Here is a 19,255-nt window from a genome sequence, read left to right on the forward strand (position 1 = left end):
CTACTGGAGAACAGTTGGAGGAGGGGATGGTGTTGAGAGAAGAGGCTGGAAAGGTAGAAAGACCTTGTAAAATATCATAAAGAGTATAGACTTTAGTTCAAGGGCAGTGAGAAATCATTGAAAGGTTTTATAGCAGGGAAACAAGATGATCAGTTTTGTGTTTTAGAAGAATCACTTGACCTCAGGGTCTAAGATGGATTGAGGGAGAAAAGCCTCGGCAGGGAGACTTTTGCAGTGGTTCAGGAGAGAAAAGATGGTGGCTTGATAGATATCATGGTGATAAGGGGAGGAGAGATTTGAAAGATATTTAGGAAGCAGGATTGATAGGACTTGGTTGGACGTGAGGTTAAGGGAGGAGGACAGAAGGTTGATGTTCAGGTTTCTGGCTTAAGCGCCTAATTGGTTAATGGTGCAATTTACTCAGGGAATGCTGGAGGAGCCAGTTTCGGGAGGCAGGGAAGGTGGTCAGTATGCCTTTGAGGCAACCAAGTGGAGATGCTAGTAGTCAGCACCCTGCCTGGTCTTTTTGTGCCATCCTCTCTGGCTCTCTATCAGACAATGCTCTGCTGCTATTCACAGGGTTTTCATGGCTGATTTTTTTGGAAGTGGGTGGCCAGGTCCTTCTTCCTAGTCTGTCTTAGTCTGGAAGCTCCACTGAAACCTGTCCACCTCGGTGGCACAGCTTTCAGCATCACACAGCCACCGCAGTATGACAACTGACAGACGGGTGGTGTGGATCCGTGACTGGGAAACAAACCTGGGCTGCAGCCATGAGAGCATAGACTTTTAACCACTAGACCAGCAGGGCTGGCTGAATTAAAGTCCTGGGGGTGGAGAATAGGGCCTGTGGAGCTCCCGCCTCCAGTTCAGACAGTGGAGTGGTTACCCCCAGTTCGTGGGCACTGCTCGAGCATGCCCTATCAGTGCATCTGTCTCCCACTGCACTTGTCTCTGCTTCCTGCTATCCCCTGAAAACACAGGTTTTCAATCCCAACTGTGCCCACTGCTGCCACCACCAACTCCTGGATGGGCCTCCTTTAATGGCCTCTCAACTTTTCACAAGATTTACTCTCCCATCCTCACCCCAAAGGAGCAAAGCTTCCAAATATTAGAGGCTGTGTGGATATTTTGGATGTAAGGAATTGGAAAGAAGAATCCAGGTTCTCCTTCCCCATCTGGAGACAGGAAAGGAGGGAGAGTCTTATGGTTAATTCTGAAGATGTTGCTCACAGCGGGTTCTAGATACAACCTGATAGCTCTCCTCTGTTACTAATGCTTTCGGTGCTCCCTGCCTCCAGTCCAATAGTAAACTCTCCTCTGGATCAGAGCAAAGCTGTAGGCCTGACCAGGGAAACAGGCTGACTCTCAGGAGAGATGAGGTCAGGGTGACAATGCAGCTAGGACAAAGAACCAAATAGTGTGTGCCAAATTAACTTCCCCAAATATGTTAACCTCCTTTCCTTCCCCATTCCCTAAGGCTACAAGAAGATTATAAAAGGTGTTCAAATGTTGAGATGAAAATAATATGCATGATTTGTTTGCATATAATTTTCATACTCATTTACTATCTAAATACAAAGGAGTCATTTTCCTTCTCCATTCTACTTCCTTAGCCCCTGGCCCCTGACGTGCTAGTCTGGGCAAAGTCAGCTGGCTGGTATTTAATTAGGTTTGTTCAGCTTCAGCCACAGTTTCTTCTTTTCCTTATTCTTCTTCTTTTTTTTTAATTTTGCTTTTATTTATTTATTCATTCATTCATTCATTCAGGGAGGAAGATCAGCCCGGAGCTAACATCCAATGCTAATCCTCCTCTTTTTGTGGAGGAAGATTGGCCCTGGGCTAACATCAGTGCCCATCTTCCTCTACTTTGTATGGGATGTGGCCACAGCATGGCTTGACAAGTGGTGCCTCTGTGCGCCCCGAGGATCGGAACCTGTGACCCCTCTGGCCGCTGAAGCAGAATGCGTGCACTTCACTGCTAGGCCACAGGGCTGGCCTTCTTTTCCTTACTCTTTATCATCAACACCCCCCCGCCCCCGCCCAAAGCCCCAGTAGATAGTTGTATGTCATAGCTGCACATCCTTCTAGTTGCTGTATGTGGGACACCACCTCAGCATGGCCGGAGAAGCCGTGCATTGGTGAGCGCCCAGGGTCTGAACCCAGGCCACCAGTAGCGGAGCACAGGCACTTAACCGCTAAGCCACTGGCCGACCCTCTTTATCCTTTTAGTATGGCCAAGATCAGCCTCTTTTCTTCTTCCACCCTGATCATTTTCACTTGCTATCTCCTCTAAATGACATTTCTTTTCTTCCTCTTAAATTAATCTTAAATTACTTTTCATCACCAATCTCCTGTAGGCCAACAAAGCAGGAGGCTAGCCGTTCCCTAGCCCTAAAACCAGGCCTTTTATCCCCGTAGTCACCTGAAATATTTGCTAAACATCTCACTTCCCAACACCAGGGGGTGTCTGTCTATCCCTCTATCTGTCCTACCCTGAAGGTAGAGATTAGTCCCAAACCTTTTCCTCACTCCTTTTACATAGACGCTCAAGCTCCCTCTCTCCCTCCCTCCCATCACAGAGCTTTGGGTTCAGAAAATGGTTTCTTTTTAATCGCAGTTTATCTGTTTGTCTTTCATTCTCTCTGGACTTGCATATATTTGTCTTTTTCTTACTATTCCTCCTTCTGTCTCCACACCACCCACGACCCCTTTTGCTGGGGCTCTCCCTTTCTTTCGCTACCTGTCTTCCACCACGTCTCTGTAGGGGCTTCCTCGCCTGTCTGGGCTCTTTATGTACACGTCTCTGAACCTCTTTATGTACGTACCTTTCTTCTTTCTCCCTGTCTTCCTTTTTATGGATCTCTCCCTGTCTCACTACTTCTGTATCAGTCTTTCTCCATCTCTCCCACAGTCCCCACACTAAGAACAAAGTCACAGTATTTGCGGAGAACAAGCCTCGCGTCGCCCCGTCCAGGACTGCGACATTCCACCGTGCCCCTCCGCGCCCCTGCGCGCATTCCAACTGCAAACAAAGAGTTCCCCTCCCCCACCCCACTTTTTCCTGCCCCAATTCTTGAGTAACGTAGCGGCAGCTGCCCAAACTGCTCCTCGCCCTCCTCTCGCCTCCAGTCGCAGGATCTCCACCTCCAGGGCAGTTAGCACCAGCACCAGCACCAGCACCACCACCCCACGCCACCCCCTCCCACTGCCAGGCGCACCAGAGATCCCTGCGCAGACACCCCCGTTCCTCTCGCACTCGGCGCTCCGCCCTCCAGGAAAGTAGATCCGGCCAGGCAGACAAAAGTTTGGGAGAGAAGTTGGGTCGGTGCTGAGTGTGAGTGCGAGGGGGGCGGGGGCCGGCGAGAGTGGGGCTGCTCGGCGAGTCGACGCGTGAACAGATAGACCTGCGGACGGGACAGTCGCGGCCGCAGGAGCTTCTAGCCCCGCTTAACCCCTGATGCGCGGGGGGCCGCAGCTTCTCTCGCTGGGGGATGCTGCGAGATTCTTGGCGCCGGGCATCCGGGCCGCCCGCTAAACCCGTGTGCCTACTCTGTGCCCCTGGCGAACCGGAGTCCGGCCGCAGGGAAAGAGAAGCGGCCACTGAGACGCTGCAGGGTGCCGGGCGGGGAGGGGGCTGGAGGCCCCAGGCCCGAGGGCATGGAGCGATTAGGAGAGAAAGCCAGTCGCCTGCTGGAGAAGTTAAGGCTCTCGGACTCCGGCAGCGCCAAGTTCGGCCGCAGAAAGGGTGAATCTAGCCGGTCTGGGTCTGATGGGACCCCTGGGCCGGGCAAGGGGCGACTGAGTGGGCTGGGGGGACCTAGGAAATCTGGGCCCCGTGGAGCTACTGGAGGACCTGGGGATGAGCCGTTGGAGCCAACCCGGGAGCAAGGCCCCCTGGACGCAGAGCGGAACCCGCGCGGCTCCTTTGAGGCGCAGCGCTACGAAGGCTCCTTCCCCGGGGGGCCGCCTCCCAACCGGGCCTTGCCTCTACCTCAGTCATTGCCCCCTGACTTTCGGCTGGAGACTACGGCCCCAGCCCTAAGCCCTCGCTCCAGTTTCGCCAGTAGCTCAGCCAGCGACGCGAGCAAGCCGTCCAGCCCCCGGTGCAGCCTGCTGCTGGACGGGGCGGGGGCTGGCGGAGCCGGAGGTAGCCGACCCTGCAGCAATCGTACCAGCGGCATCAGCATGGGCTACGACCAGCGCCACGGCAGTCCCTTGCCCGCCGGGCCATGCCTGTTTGGCCCACCCCTGCCCGGGGCTCCGGCGGGCTATTCTCCTGGAGGGGTGCCGTCCGCCTACCCGGAGCTCCACGCTGCCCTGGACCGACTGTGCGCTCATCGGCCCGCGGGGTTCGGCTGCCAGGAAAGCCGCCACTCGTATCCCCCGGCCCTTGGCAGCCCCGGAGCTCTAGCCGGGGCCGGAGTGGGAGCCGCAGGGCCCTTGGAGAGACGAGGGGCGCAACCCGGACGACACTCAGTGACCGGCTACGGGGACTGCGCCGCGGGCGCCCGATACCAGGATGAGCTAACAGCGTTGCTGCGCCTGACGGTGGGCACGGGTGGGCGAGAAGCCGGCGCCCGCGGGGAACCGTCGGGGATTGAGCCGTCGGGTCTGGAGGAGCTGCCGGGTCCGTTCGTTCCCGAGGCCGCCCGGGCCCGAATGCGGGAGCCGGAGGCCAGAGAGGACTACTTCGGTGAGTGAGAGAAGTGGTTAGGGACGGGAAGGGGCCCGCCACCGCATTCGGTCCGCACTGCCCCGACAGCTCAAATTGCCGGCGCCGGGAGATCGGAGGCGGAGACGCGGGGCTAGAAAAGAGGCAAGAGGGATTTCCCCTTCCCACTGGGTTTCAGATGAACCAGGGGCTCCTTATTCTCGCTAAATTCAAGCCCCCTGATTATCTCCTAAGTCCCAGTTCCTCAAGTTTTAGAGCCTCGGTTTTTCGCGGTAGGAGGCCTCATAGGGAGGGGACCAAATGGGGCAATGAGAGCATCCCCCATCTTGCAGGCGGCAGTGCCCCTGCAGGCTTCTGCGCACCGCGCCCCCACCCGGGCCTAGGCTCCGCCCGCAGGAATTCGGGGAATGCGCGGGAGGAGGGGCGGGGCGGGCAGGCCGCGTGCGTGCCGGCTCCTGCCCCGGCGCTCCAGGTGCCCGCGGGCGGGGCCGGCTGCGCGGCGCTGGGGAGAAGGGTGGGGTGCGGGGCGAGGCGGGGGGGCTGCTTCCTAACCCGCGCGGAACTGTGGCCGCGGTGGGGGAAGTGGATCCTGGGGAAGGAGGATGAAGTCGCCTGGGACTGAAAGCAGGGACCCTACTGCTGGCTCGCCCCAGTCCTGCTGGCTCGGTGCATGCATGGGGCATTTTATCGGAGACCTGGTGGTGTCAGCTTCTTTTTTCCCCATTCTCCGGAAGTCAGAGCAGAAGCCACGACCACCGGGACATCATCACCCCTGGATGGATAACGACCATAGGGTCGTAACTGCCAGAAGTACCTGGCTTTCAGTTCTGGCCATAACCTACTTAGGATTCAGGCTAGTCTAGCTCCTTACTTTCTGCTGCTGTTAAGGAAACGTGGTAATTGTCTCTCCCCCATGAGGTTACCTTTAAGAAGTATTCATTGATTATATGTTTTAGCTGGGGGGGATACTGGGGTGTCGAACGATCTTTTAGCCAAGACCCACAGGACCATTTCACTATATAAAGAAATGCTAGTCTGATTGTGATAGGAAGAACAGAAGTAGAAGGCTCACCCCTAGGGCTGTGGGCCCCTTCGGTTTTCCAAGCATCTCCTCACCTTTCTCACCATCCTTGTTCCTGCCCTGGACCCCATGCTCTAGACCTCTGTGGCTATAAGCTTGAGTAGGGAGAGGAACCTAGCTATAAACGTGAGTAGGGAGGAGATTCAGAGGCAGCAGGAGAAGGAACCTGCTTAGTTTAACCCCAACCCTTCCACCTTTTCCCCCCTACCCTGAGAGAGGAAAGCCCACAGCAGGTAATGCTTTGGTCAAGGGAGACTAAGTGACAGGATCCTTTTAGCAGTTTCGTTTTGAGGCCCAGGAGAAGTAGCTGTTGGATGGAAAGAAGTCTCCTTGGCTAAGCCATCAGAGCCAAAAGGAAGAAAGGAGCTCAGAGAGAGTGCAATAAAATGGCAGGAAGAACCTAGGTGTGGATATGCTGGGTTAGAGGAGGTTAGGTGGCCATGCCTGAGCAGTTTGCTTTTGTCTTCCCATAATCACCAAGGCTTCCCAAAGAAATAGCTCTGACAGGGCCCCCTGGCATGGCAATTTTGGGGCAGATCTCCCCTCCCATGGAGGCCACATTTTGACCCCAGAGGTGGGGGACTCCTCTTCCGGGGGGTCAGATTGCCTTCTCTGACAGAACCCTCCTCCTGACTGTACCCTCCTACTCCTGCCCCTGGTAGGGGCCCTTTTCCTTGGCTACAGCCTTGCCCAGCTGCCAGAGGGTGGGAGCAGGACAGGCCTGGGCCCATCAGTTGCTGCAGCTGCTGCACGGGCTCCCAAGCCCCTGGGCAAAGACTGGGATGGGCCCCAACAGGCAAGGAGCGTGGCAGTATGCCGAGGGGGAAAGGTGGGGCGGGGTAAGGCGGGCCCGTTGGGATCTGCTCCCCAAAGACAGGCTCTAGCCCTCACTCATGGGCCTGGAATTGGGGAGTGGAGGGAGGGAAGAACACACCCAGGAAAGGCGGGTGCAGAGCCAGGTGTATGTATGTTAGTGGGGGATGTCAGGGAAGAGCAGTTCAGCTCTGTCCCTCCCATGATAGGAGATGACAGGGAGACATTAGGGGTTCTGCCACCCTTCCCCACCCCCTTCCTATGCAACCCTCAATCCCTGGAACACACCCTGCATTCTCAGCAGCCACCTCCTCACAGGAGTCACGCTCACATGGTCCCCTCTGCACAGGGCCCTCTACTGAGCCAGATCCTTCTTTCCATCCTTTGAAGCTGTGAGGTATGGAGCAGTGAGAAGTCATTCTGTAGCTGAATAGCAGCTCATTTTACAGGTGGGGAAACTGAGGTCCCAGAGAGGCTTTCTGGGCCTGGCTTGCTTTCTCTAGGAAGTTTTTTCGAGTCTGCTGCTGGGCCCTTATGGACTGGCTTGTCTGACTGTTTGTCCCACACGGTGCAACAGGGATCATGCCTTGCCTGTTTAGTCTTTTCTCCCCAGCAGAAACTAAGCATTTGAAGGCCAACAACCATATCTTTGATTTTCTCCAATTTTCCACAGTATTGGGCACAATATTTTTGCTAGGCACAACATAGATGCTCAGAAAATATCTGTTGATTAATCAGTAAACGAATGGGTCTGCCCACTCAAGACCTTGCCGCATCCCATTTCTCATTACCCTCTCTTCCCAGAAGGGAGCCCATTAAAGGGAGGCTGTGACTGGTGGTCCTCTGGCACAATCAGGAAAGAGCAGTCAGGAAAGATCGGGAATCCCTGGTTTTGAGCTGTGGGAGAGGGGTGTGATGCTGACAACCTCTTCTCTCCCCTCAGGCACCTGTATCAAGTGCAACAAAGGCATCTATGGGCAGAGCAACGCCTGCCAGGCCCTGGACAGCCTCTACCACACTCAGTGCTTTGTCTGCTGCTCCTGTGGTGAGTGCAGCCCCCGGGCCTCAAGTACTCCCCGCACACATACATGCTCACACTCACAAGTGCCTAGAGAAAGCAGAGCTTGTGCTTCCTTCTTGCTCGCAGAGGGTCCCCACCATGTATCTGGATGACCACTGCCCCACCTTCTCTCTTGCTTCCCTTCTCTGTGCTCTACCTGGCTCTCCCGCCCCAATGTTGGGTCTGCTTTTTGGAGTCAGTCCTCCCTCTCTTCAGCCGCTTGCCTCCCCTCTGTTTCTCTCTCTTTCTTCTGCCTCCTTCCTTGCCCAGCCTGGACTCCCGCCCGGCCCTCTGGCCTCTCCTTGGTGGGGTTTGGTCTTGGGCAGTCGAGTTGCCTGGGGCGACAGTGAAAGACTGGAATGTGGGAAGGGCGGGGTGGGCTGGGGGAGTGGGGAGCTGTGGGGGCGGAGAGGGGGGTTTTCTCTTGGCTGGTCAGAGTTCAGCCACCTCGCTAGAGTGCAGGCCACCGGGCCATGCCAAGCTGATGACATCACGTTCAAGGAATGCCCGCTGCTGTTAGCTCAGGAGGCCCGCCTGGAGGGGGGGTGCTCCCAGCGGCCTTAACTCCCCAGCCCTTCCCTTACCTCCCTCATTACCCCTCCCCACTGCTTACCCACTCTGATTCCTTTGCTAAACCTTTAATCTCCTATCTCTGCCTGTCTGACTCCAGCACTCAGCTCTTCTCTCACCCCACCACCCCCAGCCTCTGCCTGGTTCTCTTTAGGTTCATCTCTCTGTCTGTTCTGTGTCTAGGGCCTCTTCTGGGTATGTCTCTTTCCTTCTCTCTACCCCCTTGTGTCTCATGAGTTTCTAAGTCAGCTTTTCTAAACTACTGGGCAGAGCTGGAAGTGAAGATTTTGATGGGAATGGGGCAGAGGTGGGAAACTTGCCCACTCTCGGCCCTGGTCTCACTCTTCCCCGACCCTTGACAATTTAGACACCCTGGAGCACTTCCTGGGTCGTTGGTCACATGGGGGATAGTCCTGCCTTGTCTGCTCACAGAAGATCCTGGGCTGCCTCTGACCCTGGAGACTCTGTCCCTCTAAGCTTGGGGAAGCAGGCTAGTGCAGCAGGAAGGGGGACCGACTTTGCTCCCAAACAAAGCCCTTTGTAGCCAGCAGTAACTCCAATATGTCCTGACCTCCGTAGAGCCTTCCTGGAAGGAGACAGATAGGGCTAGGAGAGCGGGATTGCTGTGCTCAGACAAAGAGGCCCCTAGGTTGAAAGGTCCCAGAGAGCAAGGCCTGTGACAATGCGATCATCTCTGTGCACATTGTACAGCACCTTGTACTCCAGCCTGGGGTAGGCTTTGCTGTCCCAGATGGCTCCGCATACACCAGGCACTGGAGAGGAAGGCACTCGTTTAGGGCAAGGTCATAGAAAACTGTTGAGGAGGCAGGAGCTGGAGGAGCAGTGAGCAGAGGAGAGGGGAAGTTGGCAGGAATGAGACAAAGGAAATTGAAATTGCATCAGATGGGATTTTTGTGTGGGGAGGGAGGACAGACGGCGGTTTGGAGGACAAGTACTAAAATCTAGATTTAAATACATCATGCCACATTGGGGAGCACTGACCCTGGAGCAGGGAAGCCCTGTGCCTGGGCCCCGGGGTAGGCTCCAGCTCCTTCTCTGCTGCTTCTAGGGCGAACTTTGCGCTGCAAGGCTTTCTACAGCGTCAATGGCTCTGTGTACTGTGAGGAAGATTATCTGGTGAGTGAGGGGTCCTCTGGGCCTGGAATTGGCTCCCACACTGGGACCCTCTTCTTGGTGGCCCATTGGGGTTCCAGCCATCAGGTCATTCTCAGCTTGTAACACCCTCCCTTGGCCTTTTCTTGCTCACTAGTTTTCAGGGTTTCAGGAGGCAGCTGAGAAATGCTGTGTCTGTGGTCACTTGATTTTGGAGAAGGTAAGCAAAATGTCTTCAGCTAAGACTCTGTGAGGCTGAGGGGCCGAGGGGTAGAATCAGGAGCTAAATGGGTACTAAGAAAAGATGTGAGGAGGAAACCTATCACCAGATGAATCACTTTCATCCCATTCCTCCCCAGAGAAACTGTTTACAGTGGCTTCCCTCTGCCTGTGGGATCAAGTCCAGACTCCTAATCCTGCCATCCCCAGGCTTCTGGGATCTGGCCCCTCCCTAATTCTGCAGGCACAGCCAGGCCCTCTGCCTAGGAGTGTGGGGTCCTGAGTCTTAATCCCCTTTCTGCTACTGGCTGGGATCAGTTGGAACTCAGTTTTTTTCTGTAAGGAGGGATTGGATTAGATCAGTGGTTCTCAACCCTGGCAGCCTTTCAGATCTTCACGGAAGCAGTAAAAAAAATACCAGTGCCTGGGTCATCACCAGAGATTGTGATGACTACTTGTGGGGTGGGACCCAGGCATTGATGGGTTTTTAAAGTTCCCTGGGTGATCCTAATATGCAGCCGGGGCTGAGGACCACTGGCCTGGATGCTAGGACCTTTTTCGGGCTTTCTGTCTCCATTTTAAGACTCCTGGTCCCCTCAGATTATATAGCATTGTTCTGGGCGGATAGTAGGAGGTTGGATGAGGTTAGCAGGAGCAGGAGGGCACATCATGGGTAGCTGGAGAGCCAGGACTGGAGGGAGACTGATTCTCCTCCCACTCCACGAGCCAGATCCTACAGGCAATGGGGAAGTCCTATCACCCGGGCTGCTTCCGATGTATTGTTTGCAACAAGTGCCTGGACGGCATCCCCTTCACAGTGGACTTCTCCAACCAGGTGTACTGTGTCACAGACTACCACAAGTGAGTCTGCCCTTAGGGTGTGGTGTGGAACTGGGCTCAGAGATTCCCCAGCCTCAGCTCATCTCTGCCCTCTCTCTTTCAGAAATTATGCTCCTAAGTGTGCGGCCTGTGGCCAACCCATCCTCCCCTCAGAGGTCAGTATGTCTGGGTTCTCCTGCAGGGCAGCCAGTGCTGCTGCCTCTGGGGAGGGGATGGGGCCATGCTGCCTGGCCTCCTGCAGGAGGCGATGGTGCTGAGGAATGTACTCTGAGAAGATTCCCGTGTGACTCTGCTCTCGAGGTCACCACCCTGACCCTAACATCCGGGCCTAGACATGTCTGACAGCCTTGCTGGGCCCAGGCTCCTTCTCTTCTCTCCCAGTCCAGAGAAGGAGCATTTCTTTGAGGTCAAGGTCACCAGATCCCAGATGTAGGGGCTGGAAAAAGGTGGGAAGAATCCTCAGGGCTGTTGGGAAGGGGTCAGAAATGATTTATGCTGTATGTGCCGAGGGTGCGCCTAGGGAGAGAAGCCAAAAGCCAATGAGGAGCCAGACCCTGTTGGATCTCCTTGTCCCCAGCTTAGCCTACTTTATTTATGCCGCCTGCTCTTTTCCCTTCCCTCTGTGTCCCCCAAGCTAGGAGAGGTAGGTAAGGCCAGAGGCCCTGGAGAGAGGGAAGGCTCCTTGAGGGGGCATGCCCTCCTGGAGGCAGCACCAAGGAACAGGAGAGGGAAGTTCTGGTAGGATCTGCAAAGGCCATCTCAAAGCTACAGATGATTGCAGAGAGGCTCTGGAGGCCTTTGAGAGATCTTCCCATCAGGTGGGAGGGGGTTTTGTAGGGGGGAGGGTGACATTGGGGTTGTCATGCGGCTTTCACCTCCTGGGGGTCTGCACTATTTCAGGGCTGTGAGGACATTGTGAGAGTGATATCCATGGACCGAGATTATCACTTTGAGTGCTACCACTGTGAGGTGAGTGTTGGGGGGAGGCTCCTGGAGGAGGACTGGAATGGGGCCTGGGAGGAGTCAGGTCCTGGAGCTGTCGGAGTCCATATAGGGCATGGAACACCAGGAGGCTGCTCTGACCTATCTCCAGGCCCTTTCTCATCCTCCAGCCACTCTCTCTGGTCCTGGTTGTTTAGTCCTTTCTGAATGTAGCATCCCCAGAGTCAAAATTCCTAAAACTAGGGACTCCTGGTAACCACTGGAAAGGGGAGCCTGTCTCATGATTTCTGCTGTAGCAGCGACACCTGGTGTCCAGCAGAGGTAGTTTCTCAGGTTTCTCTTCTGGGAGTCCATTCCTTCCAATCCCACCCCCTTCCAGTCGTTAGGAGTCTGGTGTTGAGCAGGACAGACTCCCCAGATGTCCGAGGTGCCTGGGCTGAGGTAAACTAGGTGTCCTTCTTCCCTAGGACTGCCGGATGCAGCTGAGTGATGAGGAAGGCTGCTGCTGCTTCCCTTTGGACGGGCACTTGCTCTGCCATGGCTGTCATATGCAGCGGCTCAATGCCCGACAGCCCCCTGCCAACTATATCTGAACTGCAGTCAGCGCTGCTGCCATCACCACCATCGACAAATTCCTCTGGCCAGTGGGCCCCTCTGAGGCCAGCCGAGGCAAGGAATGCACTCTGCAGGCCTGGCAGAAGAGTCCTCTGGGGAGGGCCCCAGGGGCCAGAGACCCAAAGATCATGACATTCCAAATGGATTGTGGAGGAGGAACCTTCCAGTTGCCACAGTGGGAGTGACTGGCCTTCTTTCCGTGTGTGCAGCCTGTGCTGTAGCATATACTCAGGCACACACAGGCGAGTTCCAATACTTTCTAAAGGTCTGATTCTATGTGTTCATGAGTTTTTTCTTGGCCACTTTCTCTCTAAACTGTATTGCCAGTTTCTCAGGGACTCACGTGGGCCTGGGGAGGCTAGGTGGGTGCCTTACTTGGTTCCTCTTCTCCTCAGCTGGGGGAGGTAGTGAGTGGGTTTCTGGCTGTGGAGTTGCTGGGTGAGACATCTAGGAAGCTTCAGGCTAGCCACACACACCTGCACACTCCCAGGTTTAAGTGCACTGAGCCCTCCAGCCCAGTATATGCACACAGGGGCACATTGACACACACACACTCATACTGTCACACCCTTCTCAGGGCACACTTACACTGGGTTCCCAGCAATAGTGCACCACTCTAGACCTGCCACCTCTCAGAGGGATCCAGGATTACATCCACTGCAACTCCCAAACCCTGAGGCTCTGCGAAGCCAGTTGGGCAGACACTTTGACTTGGCTCTAGTCAGTTGTTTGGCTGACATTGCTTCACCTAAAACTAGATCTCTTAAAACCAATTTATCAAATTTGCAGCACTTTGTAAATGATAATATCACTTCCTACGTTCATGGATATCTTTTTCTATGTTATCTACTTTTCAAACACTTTTTTAAAAAGTTTAAAGTTTCTAGCAATAAATATAATTGGTACAGACATTTTGTGTATCCTTTTTTGTGTTTCTTAATTGGATATTCCTTTACAAATTAGATGCCTTGGGAAATGTAACAGAGCTCAATATGATTTTGATGCTTTGGTCTAACTTCTGCATTCCTGCTGTTAAAATGCCAATATAATGTAAACAAATGAACAGACATGTGGCATATTCAGTTGAATAACAAAGGTTATACAGATAACAGCAACAAGTGAAAGGGTGAATCTGCTAAATCCTTTTGAAATGCTGCAGATTTGATAAATATTTATTTTAGAATAATTGTTTCTAGGTGAATTGGTTTTAGGCAAATTAATCTGATAATCTTTGATCCTTAGTCTTCATTCTGTATCACGTAGAGTTTCATATTAGAAATGATGACTCTTGAGAACAGCAATTCCACATTTAGGGGTTATTCTAAGATGACTATGCCAGCCAACCTGGGAATTGCACAGAAGAGGCCTCCGAGTGAGTGTAAGAGTTCAAATTCATATCATTGAGTGCCAGAGGGGGGAAATGCACTTTTTTTGGAGGGATAAATGTTCTGAAACTAAATTGTTCTACAGCTGGGATCGCTTCTTCCAAACTATTATTAAATAAGTGAATACAAAGAAGACTCCATGACTGGGAAATTTTCTCACCAGGGTTCTCTGGGCCTGGGAAATCCAGATAAGCATGTATAGCTTTACATCCATCCCTTCTTTTACTCTTTGGGGTCTTGCCCACTCTGTCACTCTGACCCTTGTTTCTTACTCTGATTTTGGCCTCCGTCTGTTGCTGACTGGCTGATTTCCTTTCATCTGTCAGAGCCCTGGGGCTCCCCAAGACGCTGTTCTTGCCACTGGGGCTACTCTTCCTGAGGACAAACAAGTGCTAACATCTGTTAAGGACAGGCCCAGGCCGGCCCCGTGGCTTAGCAGTTAAGCGCGTGTGCGCCACTACTGGCGGCCCAGGTTCGGATCTCGGGCACGCACTGCCGCACTGCCGCTCCGGCCATGCTGAGGCCGCGTCCCACATACAGCAACTAGAAGGATGTGCAACTATGACATACAACTATCTACTAGGGCTTTGGGGGGAAAAAAAGGAGGAGGATTGGCAATAGATGTTAGCCCAGAGCTGGTCTTCCTCAGCAAAAAGGAGGGTTAGCACAGATGTTAGCTCAGGGCTGATCTTCCTCACAAAAAAAAAAAAGGACAGGCCCAGGGAAGGGAGGCCCTGGCACCCACAGCATCACTGGCAGGCTCCCAAGTGTACCGTGCATCACAAGAGTTTCCCTTCTTCCTGTTCACTGGGAGATTACTCATCCTTAATAGCTCTATTTAATATTTACAGTCGATAGTGAAAGTTCCATGGGGTGTTGCCAAGGATACAGCAAAAGGTAGACCTTGTTTGGCCAACTTGGCATCTGATTTTCATCAACAGCCACCAGGCCTGAGATGGGGAAAATGGAGGAATTATGGATCCATTTTGTGTCTCTTTAGATGAGAGTTACAGGACAGCGGTCAGGCTGTCACAGCAGACAGGCTATTTGCTCTAGCCAGCTCTGTTTGCTACGGGCCCAAATGTGTTTATGTAGAATAAGGGTGGTGGTGGTTCTTTCTCTGCCTTACTCCTGAGAGACTTGATTGTTTCCCCCTTCACCACCTGGAACTCTCAAGGCCAGGGAAACGGTAAGATTCCATTTATGATCAGGCTGGAGACTGTCCTTACTCAAGGAGGAGGCAGAAAAAGAGCTATTTCCAGGCACATAAAGCCAGGTAGAAGAGGTCCTTGAGATTCTATCTATACAGAAGAGAATAAAAAGAGGCAAAGGAGACTAATAGGACTGAGATAAAAGGACTGGAAAACACCGGTGAGCTAAAAGTGTTTTTATTTCGTTTTGTTTTTTAGAAAGACCCATACCCCAGAGCTGGTCTGGGGTCATTCGGAGCCCTAATGGTGAGGCTCCACGACAAGGACAGGTGTCTAAGAATCTCAGTCCTCTCCATCCTCTCCTCTCGCAGCAAAGGAAAATCTAAGACTAGGCTTGTGCTGTGCCACCTGCTGGTGTAGGGCCCTTGGAATAGCCACACTTGGCCTTGGTTGTGAAGGACTAAGGTTTGACCTGAGAAATGTGAGCAAACTGTTCCTGGATCGTATAGATTAGACCAGTCTAACTGTGATGGTAGGAGAGTCGTCAGAGGCAAATTCCATCCACTGTGGGTATTTCACCTAAGCTTAGAAAGGACAGTGCTGGGGCCGGCCCGGTGGCGCAAGCGGTTAAGTGCGCGCGCTTCGCTGCGGCGGCCCGGGGTTCGCTGGTTCGGATCCCGGGTGCGCACCGACGCACTGCTTGGCAACCCATGCTGTGGCGGCGTCCCATATAAAGTGGAGGAAGATGGGCACAGATGTTAGCCCAGGGCCATCTTCCTCAGCAAAAAAAGAGGAGGATAGGCGGATGTTAGCACAGGGCTGATCTCCTCACCAAAAAAAAAAAAAAAAAAAAAGGGACAGTGCTGACCCATGTGAAGGGAGCCAAGGTGCTGTCCAAGCAGGGAGAGATGGGGTAGGAGGAACATCTACTCAAAGGTACTGGTAGACTTACTTGTGTCCTAGAGAATTAGAGCCCAGCGCGGTGTGAGTTTAGAGACAACCCAGTCACCTCATTTTACTGAATGAAGAAATAAAAACTCTGAGTGATGACGGGACTTACCCAAGGTCCTGAAGCTGGAAAATGACTTCCCAACCTTTGAAGACTAATCAAGAGCTTATTTCCCCTCTTCCTTCCCACCCCCCACCACAGGGACTGTCATGGACAAGTAAACTGTAACTCAGATAAGCACTTCATTATGATTGATAGATCATTAGGGGAAGTTTTAGTGGGAAAGTCAGGGAACACGAAAGACAATTATGAAAACTTTTAGTTCTTTCTAGTGCTTTTTTTGTTAATTAGAATTAGCCATTGCCAAAGTACCTCTAAAAGCACATTAGGAGAAGCAAAGGAAATACACGGCAGGAGAGTCCCTGCCCTTGAGGAGGTCATAGTCTAGCCATGGAGACAAATACACACATAAAATGCCTTGAGAACCATTACAAGCAACATGTCAACAAGTGCAAAGTGAGTGTTACAAACAAAAAAGACCTAATGCCACAGGAGACAGATGACAGGGGTGAGAGTTTGTCTGGCTTTGATTGTAGCTCAGAAAGTGACGGCCCATAGGCTAAATCCTGCCCCCAAATGCACTGAGTTTGGCCCATTGGGAGTTATTTTTTATGATATTAATTTGAATCCTAGTTGAGGGGAAAATGCCAGCTAATGAATGTAGAAAGGAGGATAGAATTGGAAAAACAGCATTTTGTGAACTTGAATACAACTACTGCTTCTGGCAAAGATTATTAATTGGTGTTAAAAACCATAGGTGAAATGGTTGGTGGTCAACTGGTCATTCATATGGTGCCAAATAACACTACCAGTTTATGGTCTTGAGGCCAGAAATGTGACTGTATGTTGGAGGGGTCAGACTGTCATCACACGTTTCTCAACCTAGTACATGTTCTAGCTGCTCCCTACCCCCAAAAGTAGTATTAGATATAACTTGTGGTTTACAGGAAATACTGGGGATAGAGAAACAAACTAAAGGACACTAGGAAGAAGCAACTGGACAAATCCAGGAGGTGAGGCATTCTGCAGGGCAAGTGGCCAGCTCTCTTTAGCAAGTCAGTATGATTTTTTAAAAAGTCAAAACTGCTAGATTAAAGAGATTTAAGGCATATAATAACAATAAAATGCCTGGTCCTTGATTCCCTATGGTTTAAACAAATTGCTATAAAAGATATTTGGGGGTCAGTTGGAAAATTTTTAACGCAGACGGGGGTTAGATGAGGTGAAAATTTATTGAGATGGAAAGTTCAAAATCATTAACAAAATGCCAGTTCCCAAACGTTATGTACAGGGTAACATATAAAAATAAAAGACATTTTATTTTTAAAATGTCTATATATTTGTGAAAAAAAAAAGATCTGAAAGGATATGCACAAAGGTGTCAGCAGTGGTGATCTCTGAGTGGTGAGGATATGTTTCATTGTTGTTGGCTTACATTCTCTGTATTTTTATACAACACATGTGTACCGCCTCTGTAATAATAACAAGCTGTTACAAATAAAATAACTGGTTGCCAACATTTACAATACAGGAGATTTCACATAAAAATCTGGATATTGTATACAAAGAGATGGGTTTCTAAGGTTTTTTGAATAATCAGAAGATCTCTCACCTCTGGGATTCCGTTCCCACATGGCAGTGATTGGTTGGACTGAGTGATGGCTGCTCCTTTGTTCAGTGTTCTCTCCTTAGTTTGTCACAGTCCCTACCACCCTTTCATCTGTGCTCTTCACACATTGCTTACCTGCCTGACTCCCGTAGACAAGTCAGTAACCCTTGATTTGGATTATCCCAATGGGCTCCCCATCCATGGAGCCTCCCACTATTAATCATTTGAAGGTACCAATAAATTAGTTTTGAAATGTTGCCCAAGAAAAGCACCCATTCCAGAATTATGTGTGCCTGAGTTTTTTTATAAGGCAACCCAGTCATGGGAAACCTAGGTGTAATATTTAAGCTGCTTAGCTACCATGGTTGCATACTGTCAATTAGTTTAGCAAAATTCCTCTTTGGTAAATGGAAGATAGAAAGCACTGTATACTAACTTGCTTACTTCCTCAAGGTTTTGCTTTTTTGCCATTACACCTTAATCATAGGAGGCGTTTCAAAATTTACAGTGTATGTTCCCAAGCATGAAACTCCTAATGCCCTTTGGTTGGTCTATTTCTCCTACTGGTTTTTTTTTTTAAGATTTTATTTATTTTTTTCCCCCCAAAGTCCCAGTAGATAGTTGTATGTCATAGCTGCACATTCTTCTAGTTGCTGTATGTGGGACGCGGCCTCAGCATGGCCAGAGAAGCGGTGTGTCAGTGCGTGCCCGGGATCCGAACCCGGGCCGCCAGCAGCAGAGCGCACGCATTTAACTGCTAAGCCACGGGGCCGGCCCTCTCCTACTGGTTCTGATACAATTTTTAAAGGAGAAAATCTCCTTCATGTGAAACTCAGTATAAGACAGTGTCATCATCAGTTTAAAATCCAGGGAAATACTTTTATCAGCCTGGCACATGTTTTTGCATTACAGCAGCACACTCGATCTGTTAAAATAAGAACTGCAGGGCCGGCCCTGTGGCTTGGTGGTTAAGTGCGCGCGCTGCGATGCTGGTGGCCCGGGTTCGGATCCCGGGTGCGCATCAAGGCACCGCTTCTCCGTTCATCCTGAGGCCGAGTCCCACATACAGCAACTGGAAGGATGTGCAGCTACGACATACAACTATCCACTGGGGCTTTCGGGGGAAAAAATAAAATAAATAAAATCTTTAAAATAAGAACTGCATACATTGTGCTTCATGTCTAGTTTTTCGAAATGATACTAGTCCTCTTCTGAATCAATTTCCTTTACTGTCTCATATTCCTTTGGTAAAAATTGTTCCAATCTGTCCCATTTTTTGAGCCAAATTTCTCAGCTTTTCTTTGAGATCCAAAATTTCCTATCAGGGCTTGTTTACATCCTAGTTCACAACAGTGTCTCAAAGTAAAACCAGGCTCATTACAGTTTGTATAACAAAAGTTTCCATGAACAGACAGGCAACCCTTGAAGCTGCAAGGGTCTGGGTTTGAAATTCCCTTGGAAAGGTTAAGCAATTACAAAAATGGCACATTATGAACATTTGTTCTAAAATTTTCATTTGATGTCATAGGTTGATTACATATTTTCTTTATCCACTTGTTTTTTCCTTAAATCATGTACTTACAATGGGCATGAAATTTTCTAGCTTAATCATCAATAGTTGTGGCTCTGAATACCTTCATTTTCCAGTGAACACCCTTGAAAATAATTCTAAAATCTCTTGACTGCCTGTAAAATTTTTTATTCCTGAAATTAGTTTCTGGGTCCATAATACTATAATATATTCCTGCTACTTGCCTTCAGATGCTTTCAGTGGTATAGCTTATTTTTTTTTAATTTTTCTAAACAATTGCTAAATCTTCTAAACAGTTAAGTGTGTTTCCACAGTCCAATGGGTATTTTAACGTCCTACCTTTGAAACTGGTTATTTAAGCCCAAATTTTCAGTGTGAGAACATATTCTACTCAAAAGCTTCCATTAGTTTGGTAAGTAGAATCCTAAATACTCACCTGAAATCTCTATCTTTGGAGCACCAGTTTGTTTTCCAGCTAGATTGTGGGAGGCAGAGTCCCTGCAATGTTCTCAGCAAATCTCCATTCTTCTCTGTAATTCTAAACAATGCAGCAAAGGAATGTCCAGGTCTGAAAGGTTAAGTAGACTTTTTCTCAGACTCCCATTTACATTTATCATCAAGTTAAAAACATATCCATGAATATTT

At 50.8% G+C, this 19,255-nt stretch overlaps 1 protein-coding gene across 1 annotated transcript; it reads left to right on the forward strand.

Moving 5' to 3' along the window:
* The first annotated feature begins 3,230 nt into the window (after nucleotides 1–3,230).
* Nucleotides 3,231–12,836, forward strand: AJUBA (ajuba LIM protein). The gene is made up of 8 exons (XM_004421240.3): nucleotides 3,231–4,693; nucleotides 7,510–7,611; nucleotides 9,266–9,333; nucleotides 9,467–9,529; nucleotides 10,259–10,389; nucleotides 10,472–10,523; nucleotides 11,269–11,337; nucleotides 11,778–12,836. The coding sequence occupies exons 1-8, from the start codon at nucleotides 3,658–3,660 to the stop codon at nucleotides 11,901–11,903; spliced, it is 1,647 nt and encodes a 548-aa protein (XP_004421297.1). The 5' UTR covers nucleotides 3,231–3,657; the 3' UTR covers nucleotides 11,904–12,836.
* Nucleotides 12,837–19,255: the final 6,419 nt, after the last annotated feature.

Source organism: Ceratotherium simum, chromosome 3, assembly GCF_057802395.1.
Source record: "Ceratotherium simum simum isolate JZ-2026a chromosome 3, ASM5780239v1, whole genome shotgun sequence".
Lineage (NCBI taxonomy): Eukaryota > Metazoa > Chordata > Mammalia > Perissodactyla > Rhinocerotidae > Ceratotherium > Ceratotherium simum.